General features: G+C 38.6%; 1 protein-coding gene across 2 annotated transcripts in view; it reads left to right on the top strand.

The window, feature by feature from the left end:
• cacna1ia (calcium voltage-gated channel subunit alpha1 Ia) overlaps positions 1-12,336 on the top strand; it is a 520,467-nt gene that overhangs the window by 230,483 nt on the left and 277,648 nt on the right. For both annotated transcript variants that reach the window (XM_061885398.1, XM_061885399.1), the window contains exon 3: positions 5,946-6,058. In XM_061885398.1, coding sequence (XP_061741382.1) covers positions 5,946-6,058 — 113 coding nt within the window. The remainder of the gene's footprint in view (positions 1-5,945; positions 6,059-12,336) is intronic.

The raw sequence follows: 12,336 nt of genomic DNA on the forward strand, positions 1-12,336 counted from the left end.
ATTTGGGTATAAAAGCAGCTTTCATGAAATGCTCAGTCATTCACAAACAAGGATGGGGCGAGGGTCACCACTTTTGTGAACAAATTGTCCAACAGTTTAAGAACAACATTTCTCAACGAGCTATTGCAAGGAATTTGGGGATTTCACCATTTACGGTCCGCAATATCTTCAAAAGGTTCAGAGGATCTGGAGAAATCACTGCACATCAGCAATGATATTACGGACCGTCGATCCCTCAGGCGGTACTGCATCAAAAAGCGACATCATTGTGTAAAGGATATCACCACATTGGCTCAGGAACACTTCAGAAAACTACTGCCAGTAACTACATTTTGTCGGTACATCTGTTAGTGTAAGTTAAAACTCTGCTTTGCAAAGCTAAAGCCATTTATCAACAACACCCCAAATCAATCAATCATGTTATTTGTATAGCCCCTAGTCACGAGACCCTCAAAGGGCTTCAAAAAGTCACGACGTCCCCAGATCTGAACACACATTGACTTGTTTGATTCTGTAGCTTGCAATTACCGGATCAACACAGGACAAAAAGAAACAATTTTTTAGTGTGCATAATGTCCTGTGAGGCAGACGCACTAACCCCTCTGCCAATACGAAGCTCCTGCAGTCCTGGGTTCAAATCCAGGCTCGGGATCTTTCTGTGTGGAGTTTGTATGTTCTCCCCGTGAATGCGTGGGTTCCCTCCGGGTACTCCGGCTTCCTCCCACTTCCAAAGACATGCACCTGGGGATAGGTTGATTGGCAACACTAAATTGGCCATAATCTGTGAATGTGAGTGTGAATGTTGTCTGTCTATCTGTGTTGGCCCTGCGATGAGGTGGCGACTTGTCCAGGGTGTACCCCGCCTTCCGCCCGATTGTAGCTGAGATAGGCGCCAGCGCCCCCCGCGACCCCACAAGGGAATAAGCGGTAGAAAATGGATGGATGGATGGATAATGTCCTGTTTTGAATGTGTGTTAAATCCTCGCTGCAGGATTGTAGGCTATCATAATCGATGTCAGCTCCTCCCACTCCACCTGTAAATTAGAAAAATCATTGAGCAAATAGTGGCTCACTTAAATTTAACGGATGGTTTGTGTAGATATGATGCGGTTAACCCAGAGGATGTAGCGCTATGCATACACTCAGCACCTTAAGCAGCGCCTGGCTGTGTTTTTGACGAGTACACACTGCAGTGTACATCATTTTTTAAAACACACCATCTATGTCTCTGTGCCTTGGAGGGGCTCGGCTCGACATTTTGTACTCGACTCCGTCACGAGTTTGTGACTCATGCAGTCTCATAGTGAGAGAAATGATGAAAATCACTTTACATTTTCATCTTCTGTTTGAATTGCTCGCTGTTTCATGCCATCTTTGAGTCACCAGGGTTTTTGATTTGTCTGTTTATTTGGTTTGTTTATTTCCTTTTTGGAACTTTCTCTCCGATATTCTCCTATGACGAACATGATGAATTTGTCTTGGATATCATTTGAGAATTCATAAATGATAAATGATAAATGGGTTGTACTTGTATAGCGCTTTTCTACCTTCAAGGTACTCAAAGCGCTTTGACACTACTTCCACATTCACACACTGATGGAGGGAGCTGCCATGCAAGGCGCTAACCATCAGGAGCAAGGGTGAAGTGTCTTGCTCAGGACACAACGGACATGACGAGGTTGGTTCCAGGTGGGATTTGAACCAGTGACCCTCGATTCATGTATCAATCTCTTTGATTTAGGTGTCCCATAGAGTGCATCTGGAAAGTATTCACAGGGTTTGTTGTTATGCCGCAGCCTTATTCGAAAATTGAATACATGCATTTGTGTCCTCAAAATTCTATAGAGCAGGGGTCCGCAGGCAGCACGTAGGCCGTAAGGACCAGATGAGTAGCCCGCTGGCCTGTTCTAAAAATAGCTCAAATAGCAGCACTTACCAGTGAGCTGCCTCTATTTTATTTTATTTATTTTTTTAATTTTCTAGCAAGCTGGTCTCACTTTGCTCCAAATTTTTAATTCTAAGAGAGACAAAACTCATAGAATTTGAAAATCCAAGAAAATATTTTAAAGACTTGGTCTTTACTTGTTTAATTAAATTCATTCATTTTTTTACTTTCAGAAAGACAATTTTTGAGAAAAAATACAACCTTAAAAATTATTTTAGGATTTTTAAACACATACCTTTTTACCTTTTTAAATTCCTTCCTCTTCTTTCCTGACAATTTAAATCAATTTTCAAATATATATATATATATTTTTTTATTATAAAGAATAATAAATACATTTGAATTTAATCCTTCATTTTAGCTTCTGTTTTTTCGATGAATATTTGTGAAATATTTCTTCAAATTTATGAATAAAATTAAAAAAATATATTCTGGCAAATCTAGAAAATCTTTGGAATCAAATTTAAATCTTATTTCAAAGTCTTCTGAATTTCTTTGAAATTTTTTGTTATGGAAAATCTAGAAGAAATAATGATTTGTCTTTGTTAGAAATATAGCTTGTTCCAATTTGTTATATTTTCTAACAAACTGCAGTTTGGATTTTAACCTATTCAAAACATGTCATCAAAATTCTAAAATTAATCTTATTCAGGAAAAATAACTAATTATGTTCCATAAATTATTTTTTTCCAAAAAGATACGAATTAGCATTTTTTTTCTATTTTTTTTTTCGTTTGAATTTTGAATTTTAAAGAGTCGAAATTGAAGATAAACTCAAAATGTGATTTTCATTTTTTGCCTGTTTTCTCCTTTTTAAAACCGTTCAATTAAGTGTTTTTTTCATCATTTATTCTCTACAAAAAACCTTCCGTAAAAGAAAAAAAATGTACGACGGAATGACAGACAGAAGTACCCATTCTTTTTATAGATATACATTTATTTATTAAAGGTAAATTGAGCAAATTGGCTATGTTTGGCAATTTATTTAAGTGTGTATCAAACTGGTTGGTAGCCCGTCGCATTAATCAGTACCCAAGAAGTAGCTCTTGGTTTCAAAAAGGTTGGCGACCCCTGGTATAGACAATACCCAATAATCAAAATGTGAAAAGATTTTTTTTTTTTTTAAATTGCAAAATTATTTTTATTATTTATTTTTTTTAACTTGCATGTGCGTAAGTTTTCACAGCCTTTGCACAATATTTTGTTGATGTACCTTTAGCAGAAAATACAGCCTAAAGTCTATTCGAATACAAACCTTAGGAGATGGTAAATGGGTTATACTTGTATAGCGCTTTTCTACCTTTTTAAGGAACTCAAAGCGCTTTGACTCTATTTCCACATTCACCCATTCACACACACATTCACACAATGATGGCGGGAGCTGCCATGCAAGGCGCTAACCAGGTCCCATGAGGAGCAAGGGTGAAGTGTCTTGCTCACGGACACAACGGACTTGCCTAGGATTGTAGAAGGTGGGGATTGAACCAGGAACCCTCAGGTTGATGGCACAGCCACTCTCCCAACTGTGCCACGCAGTTAGATTAGATATGTCAATATCCACATATTATTTTGTGTCACTAAAATGTTGTTTGGGGTTGATTCCAGCTTTTTAAATGGTACTTCAACACATAAACAGTACAGTATGTACCTCATTATCACATGTCTAACTCTCTTGAATGAATACAACCAAACACTTGATTCATATTTATTATGTGCATGAACAAAGAACAGTTAATATTGTATGTAGCTATGTTAAACAAGAAAGAGGTTTTAGCATATAAACATCGGATCAATAAGAGTACTTAACAATCTAGTTCATACAAAAGAAATGAGCAACTCTGCCATTAATCGGACATGAAAGAGGCTGAAATAATTTCAAACGCATATTGTTGCGATAACCAAAAATCTAAGTGTTTGTATTGCAAACACCGTTTCCATATGAGTTGGGAAATTGTGTTAGATGTAAATATAAACGGAATACAATGATTTGCAAATCCTTTTCTACCCATTTTTAGTTGAATGCACTACAAAGACAAGATATTTGATGTTCAAACTCATACATTTTTTTTTTTTTTTTTTTGCAAATGATAATTAACTTAGAATTTCATGGCTGCAACACGTGCCAAAGTAGTTGGGAAAGGGCATGTTCACCACTGTGTTACATCACATTTTCTTTTAACACTCAATTAACCTTTGGGAACTGAGGAAACTAATTGTTGAAGCTTTGAAAGTGGAATTCTTTCCCATTCTTGTTTTATGTAGAGCTTCAGTCGTTTAACAGTCCGGGGTCTTCGCTGTCGTATTTTACGCTTCGTAATGCACCACACATTTTCGATGGGAGACAAGTCCGGACTGCAGGCGGGCCAGGAAAGTTCCCGCACTCTTTTTTTTATTAAGCCCCGCTGTTGTAACACGTGCTGAATGTGGCTTGGCATTGTCTTGCTGAAATAAGCAGGGGCGTCCATGAAAAAGGCGGCGCTTAGATGGCAGCATATGTTGTTCCGAAACCTATATGTACCTTTCAGCATTAATGGTGCCTTCACAGATGTGTAAGTTACCCATGCCTTGGGCACTAATGCACCCCCATACCATCACAGATGCTGGCTTTTGCACTTTTTGTTGATAACAGTCTCGATGGTTCGCCTCCCCTCGAATATTTCCAAAAACAATTTGAAATGTGGACTTGTCAGACCACAGAACACGTTTTCACTTTTTGTCAGTCCATCTAGGATGATCTCAGGCCCAGAGAAGCCGGCGGCGTTTCTGGGTGTTGTTGATAAATAGCTTTCGCTTTGCATAGAAGAGCGTTAACTTGCACTTACAGATGTAGCGACCAACTGTATTTAGTGACAGTGTTTTTATGAAGTGTTCCTGAGCCCATGTGGTGATATCCTTTAGAGATTGATGTCGGTTTTTGATACAGTGCCGTCTGAGGGATCGAAGGTCACAGTCATTCAATGTTGGTTTCCGGCCATGCCGCTTATGTGGAGTGATTTCTCCATATTCTCTGAACCTTTTGATGATATTATGGACCGTAGATGTTGAAATCCCTAAATTTCTTGCAATTGCACTTTGAGTAAAATTGTTCTTAAACTGTTTGACTATTTGCTCACAAAGGAGTGTACCTCGCCCCATACTTTCTTGTGAAAGACTGAGCATTTTTTGGGAAGCTGTTTTTATACCCGTTCATGGCACCCACCTGTTCCCAATTAGCATGCACACCTAAGGGATGTTTCAAATAAGTGTTTGATGAGCATTCTTCAAACTTATCAGTATTTATTGCCACCTTTCCCAACTTTTTGTCACATGTTGCTGGCATCAAATTCAAAATCTTTTGCCAAAAAAATGTTTATCAGTTTGAACATCAAATATGTTGTCTTAGTAGCATATTCAACTGAATATGGGTTCAAAATGATTTGCAAATCATTGTATTCCGTTCATATTTACATCTAACACAATTTCCCAACTCATATGGAAACGAGGTTTGTATATATGTATTAATCAGTTGTGGACAGTGAAGCCCAAAAGCGGTGCACGCTCCTGCGGCGTTTGGAATCAATTTTTGGCACATCTCGGAATCAGTTTTTGCAAAAATAGCAGCAAATAATAGATTATGTGTATATCACAGTCAATGACTCGCTTGCTGAGCATTTAGCTATTTAGTAAATACTTGCATTTTTTTTATTTTTTTTTGTAATAAATTTGCAAAATAAATTAAAAACATTATTTTATGGGGTATTGTCTGTAGAATGTTGAGGACAAAAATATATGCCTTCCCTTTTTGGAATAAGGCCGTGACGTATTAAAATGTGGAAAACTTGAAGCGCTCTGAATACTTTCCGGATGCACTCCACTCTGAATGTGACTGTTTGTTTGACAACTATATTGTCCTACTGTAATAAAAAAAAAAAAAAAAAGTTATTGAATTAACAACTGTTTTGTTTCATATTGTACTGTACCACTGAAGCACAGTTTCCTCCTTAACCCAAGTCCCGCCATACATGGTTCGAGAGGATTAGCATCATGGTCATCCTGCTGAACTGCGTGACTCTGGGGATGTATCAGCCCTGTGAGAACATCGACTGTACCTCGGACCGCTGCCAGATACTCCAGGTAAGGCCCGAGCACTAATCTGCAAGGTGTCTATCGGGAAATGCTGCATGCAAATGATATATGATTAAATAGAAGGACTTCACAAATTATCGAGTCGGTTACCTCTGCCAGTGATGTTGCATCAACGTCTGTACTCGCACACATGGAGTAAAGTAAACGGTGTTTTTCAAACTTTTTGGAACCGAGGCACATTTTTTTTCATTGAAAAAATGCGGAGGCACACCGCCAGCAGAAAACATAAAAAAAATGAAACTCGGCAGCTGATATTGACGATAAAAAGTTGTTGGATAAGAATTCAAACCATAACCAAGCATGCGTGACTATACTTGTCTCAAAGTACTGTCACATCACGCCGTGACTTATTCTGAGGTTTTTTTTGGTGTCTTCCTGTGCGTAGTCTTGCGCTCCTATTTTGGTGGCTTTTCCACCCGCACCTGTTTTGTTTTAACAATCAAGAATATTTAAAGGGTTAAAACCAATAAAAATCAGTTCCCAGTGGCTTATTTTATTTTTCGAAGTTTTTTTCAAAATTTTACCCATCACGCAATATCCTGAAAAACGGCTTCAAAGTGCCTGATTTTCACCATCGCTACATCCACCCGTCCATTTTCCTGCTAGTCACTGCGTGACGCCAATACAAACAAACATGGCGGATAGAACAGAAAGATATAGCGACATTAGCTCGGATTCAGACTCAGATTTCAGCGGCTTAAGCGGTTCAACAGATTACGCATGTATTGAAACGAATGGTTGGAGTGTGAAGGCAGATAGCGGAAACGAAATTGAAGAAGAAACTGAAGCTATTGAGCCATATCACGACAGACAGCGGCAACGACGACAAATTCGGCGATCGCTTTCTAACCATCGATTGCTTCTTTTGACCAATGATGCAACTTGAATCCGTCGATTGGTATATGTTTGTTTGGCATTAAATGTGGGTGGAGGAAAGGCTGGATGCAAATATAGCTACAAATGAGGCATAATGATGCAATATGTACATACAGCTAGCCTAAATAGCATGTTAGCATCGATTAGCTTGCAGTCATGCAGTGACCAAATATGTCTGATTAGCGCATAAGTCAATAACTTCAACAAAACTCACCTTTGTGATTTCGTTGACTTTATCGTTGGAAATGCATCTGCTCTGAGTGTCGCAGGATATCCACAGATTTCTGTGCCATCTCTGTCATAGCATCGCTATCGTCGGTAAAGTGTGCCGAACAAACGAGGGACTTTTGCATCTTTTGACCAGTGGTGCAACTTGAATCCATCGATTGGTATGTGTTTGTTTGGCATTAAATATGTGTGGAGGGTAAGGCTGAATGCAAATATAGCAACAAATTAGGCATTATGATGCAATATGTACATACAGCTAGCCTAAATAGCATGTTAGCATCGATTAGCTTGCAGTCATGCCGTGAGAAAATATGTCTGATTAGCACATACGTCAATAACATCAACAAAACTCACCTTTGTGATTTCGTTGACTTTATCGCTGGAAATGCTTTTGCATTGAGTGTCGCAGGATATCCACATATCTCTGTGCCATCTCTGTCGTAGCATCGCTATCGTCGGTAAAGTGTGCCGAACAAACGAGGGACTTTCGCATCTTTTGACCACTGGTGCAACTTGAATCTGTCGATTGGTATGTGTTTGTTTGGCATTAAATGTGTGTGGAAGGAAAGGCTGGATGCGAATATAGCTACAAATGAGGCATAATTATGCAATATGTACATACAGCTAGCCTAAATAGCATGTTAGCATCGATTAGCATGCCGTGACCATTGTTATGTCTGATTAGCACACTCCACGTAAGTCAACTTGAATCCGTCCCTGTTGTTGTTGTTACACACTCCGACAAGACACAGACGATGCATAATGTCTCCAAGGTACAGAAAACAGTCGAAAAAAACTGAAAATAACAGAGCTTATTTGACCTGGTGTGTGTAATGTGTTTGAAAAAATGGCGGATTGCTTCCCGTTGTGATGTCACGGGTGAAAGGTCATTGCTTTGACAGCGAACAATTGAAAGGCGTTTCAATCGTCAAATTCACCCTTTTAGAGTTCGGAAATCGGTTAAAAAAACATCTGGTCTTTTTTCTGCAACATGAATCTATATATTGATGCTTACATAGGTCTGGTGATAATGTTCCCCTTTAAGTTGTCGCCATCCTTTTGCGGAGACATTGCTTATTGTCATGTCATGTTCGGATGTACTTTGTGGACGCCGTCTGCTCCACACGCTGTAAGTCTTTGCTGTCGTCCAGCGTTCTGTTTTTGTTTACTTTGCAGCCAGTTCTGTTTTAGTTTTGTTTTGCATAGCCTTCCCTAAGCTTGAATACCTTTTCTTAGCGGCACTCACCTTTTGTTTAATTTTGGTTTAAGCATAAGTCACCTTTTTACCTGCACACTGTCGTTTGCATATTGTGATCACGACAAACCATGTTCCCGACATTTATTAAGCATTTAGCTACTTGCTGCCACCTACTGATATGGAAGAGTATTTAATGGTTACTCTGCCGAGCTCCGGACAGCACCGACACTCAACGAGGGCACATTATTTGCGGATTATATAATTACTGATTTGCAAAAAATATTTTTAACTAGACATGTCCTATAATGGCTTTTTTTGCCGATATCTGATATTCCGATATTGTCCAACTCTTAATTACCGATTCCGTTATCAACCGATACCGATATATACAGTTGTGGAATTAACACATTATTACGCCTAATTTTGTTGTGATGCCCCGCTGGATGCATTAAACAATGTAACAAGGTTTTCCAAAAATAAATCAACTCAAGTTATGGAAAAAAAAATGCCAACATGGCACTGCCATATTTATTATTGAAGTCACAAAGTGCATTATTGTTTTTAACATGCTTCAAAACAACAGCTTGGAATTTGGGACATGCTCTCCCTGAGAGAGGTTGAGGCGGGTGGGATTGGAGGGTAAGGTTTGGGGGTTAGCTGGGGTGTATATTGTAGCGTCCCGGAAGAGTTAGTGCTGCAAGGGGTTCTGGGTATTTGTTCTGTTATGTTTATGTTGTGTTACAGTGCGGATGTTCTCCCGAAATGTGTTTGTCATTCTTGTTTGATGTGGGTTCACAGTGTGGCGCATATTTGTAACAGTGTTTAAGTTGTATATACGGCCACCCTCAGTGTGACCTGTATGGCTGTTGACCAAGTATGCCTTGCATTCACTTGTGTGTGTGAAACGCCGTAGATATTATGTGATTGAGCCGGCACGCAAAAGGCAGTGCCTTTAAGGTTTATTGGCACTCTGTGCTTCTCCTTACATCCGTGTATCACTCCGTACAGCAGCTTTTTAAAAAGGCATAAATTTTACTTTTTGAAACCAATTACATTTTAAAGCATTTATCGGCCGATAATATCGACTGTCCGATATTATCGGACATCTCTATTTTTAACCCAAATAGGTGAAATTACATATTCTCCCAAGGCACACCAGACTGTATCTCATGGCACACTAGTGTGCTGCGCCACAGTGGTTGGAAATACTGGAGTAAATGATGTTTGTATCATGAAGAGATTCATTTCTGCTGATGTGAGATATCGTCCTTTTTTTTTTTTTTAACGTGTGCTCCTACATCCTACCCAGAATGCTCACTTCCATTTCTTTCCTGCCTTTTGCTTCTCTAACAAGCGCCTGGTCTCCGGAGGTATAGTGTAAGGTCCTTTTCTACCAGCTGCTAATGGCAACCGCAGAGCTTCTTTATTTTGGCTGACGATGCCTTCGTAGTTAATGGTGGCCCTCCTTTGCTCCTTTAGTAATATAGAGAAAATAAATGACAATAAATCAACATCGGGGCGGATTATGGAATCTGCAGTTGTTTCGAAATTGCTCCAGAGTTTCTTGAACTTTCCCTTAGCTCTAAGATTGGTCAATGCAATAATTGCTGTCAAATATATTTGTTTTTTTTTCCTCACCTCAAATCCACTTCCACGGCGCGGCAGTCTGGGATGTAGACATGCCTGGGTAGGGATGATGTTTGTTAAGAAATTATCGATTTCAACGCCATTATCGAATCCTCTTATCGAACCGATTCCTTATCGATCCTCTTATCGAATCCAGATAGGTTGTAGCATATGGGAAAAAAAACACACTATACTTGGATTAACAAAAACTCAGTTATTTATTGTATTCATTATCTCAATAGCTTTGTTTATAACTCTGTTTAATGTTGCTGTTCTGAGTGTTGCTGGGTCGGGTTTGGTTCTGGAATTGGATTGCATTGTTATGGTATTGCTGTGCATTGTTTTTGTTGGATTGAATAAAAAACAAACAAAAAAAACCTCACATTATTTTTTAAGACAAAAATAAAATTAGATAAAGAAATATTGACTGTTAGTGCCCCTTTAAGTGGGCCACCTCGGAAAAATACATGCGGAATTCATTTGTATTATTTATTAGACAGACCTGCAGACTCTGGAGTGGTGTAGACCAGGGGTGCCCAACCTTTTTTGCACCACGGACCGGTTTAATGTAGGCAATATATTCTGGGACCGGCTTTCCTCTTGTGCCAGATAAATAGAGCAAAAATATGTGCATGTCTCGCTCCTATTTTAGTGGTGTTTCCTGTTTTGTTGGTATTTTCCTGTCGCGGTTTAATGTCTTCCATGAGCGCTATTCCCCGCACCTGCTTTGTTTTTAGCAATCTAGACTATTTAAATTGTTGCTATCCTTCTTTGTGTGAACATTGTTGATTGTCATCTCATGTACGGATGCACTTTGTGGACGCCGTCTGCTCCACACACTAAGTCTTTGCTGTCGTCCAGCATTCTGTTTTTGTTTACTTTGTAGCCAGTTCAGTTCTGCATAGCCTCCCCTAAGCGTCAATGCCTTTTCTTAGGGGCACTCGCCTTTTGTTTATTTTTTGTTTAAGCGTCAGATACCCTTTTACCTGCACGCTGCCTCCCACTGTCGACAAACCATGTTCCTGACATCTACAAAGCAAGTATCTTTGTGCTGCCACCTATTGATGAATGAATGAATGAATGGATTATTTTGAGCCATGCAAACAAAACAAAAGAATGACATAAAATACAAAATATATATATATATATATATATATATATATATATATATATATATATATATATATATATATATATATATATATTATATTATATTTACACCTACATTGTTAACATTACATGTGACTAATCTTTTGTAGATGTCAAGATTGGCTCAAAAGGGAGTGGGAAGAAGTAAACTTATTAGGTCCCACCCCTATACATATACAATAGATAAACAATATATGATACAATAATATATATAATATAATTCAATTTAGTGGTTGCTGCGTAGATGCTATAGATTAGCTATATATAATACATTTAAATTCACACACACTTACATATATACATATGCACACAAATATATATACACATACACACACATATATACAAATTATATATATATATATATATATATATATATATATATATATATATATATATATATATATATATATATTCATTGATATGAAAAGTTACTCTGCCGAGCTCTGGACCAGTGGTCCCCAACTTTTTTTGCACCACGTACCCGTTTAATGTAGGAATTACTTTCAGGGACCGGCTTTCCACTTGTGCCAGATAAATACCGCAAAAATAAGTGCATGAAAAATACAAATCACTATAACACTAAATTAGTGGGGGCTTGTTTCTTTGCAATGAGATGCAGATGGAAATCAGCCTTCGGCTACAATCCGTCACATTTGTATTTGATTTGTTCATGAATGTGCATTGTATCATGTCACACAGTTAGAACAAATATAACAACTTCCTTTGAGGAGTTTTATTGTATATACACAAGCTTATTGGTGTGTTCAGTGGGACAGGCCAAAGTAAAGTCGAAGAAAATGCAGTCCTTTATAAAATATTTTTAATGTTGTTCTGCGGCCCGGTAGCTAATGTGACACGGACCGGTACCGGTGGTTGGAGACTAAAAGATACCGTTAACGTTATCAGACACATACAAAAAGGCTAACGTTACCGTTAGCCACTGACTATGCTTAGGTAACGTTAGTCTCGCTGACATTACTGCAGTCCTGATTGACATAAAAGGTAACGTTATTTTAGCCTAAAGGCTACAAATGAGCAAATATGGAAATTAACCGGCAACAGTTAACGTTAGTTTCCCACCGGCACTATCACTGGGACTGCAGGTTGAAGCAGAGGAAGAGGGGCGTGGTTCGTCATCTACGTCGCTGCTTCTCCACGACACCTTTCTCTAACCTTCAGGTTATGTACC

Source organism: Nerophis ophidion, linkage group LG23, assembly GCF_033978795.1.
Source record: "Nerophis ophidion isolate RoL-2023_Sa linkage group LG23, RoL_Noph_v1.0, whole genome shotgun sequence".
NCBI lineage: Eukaryota > Metazoa > Chordata > Actinopteri > Syngnathiformes > Syngnathidae > Nerophis > Nerophis ophidion.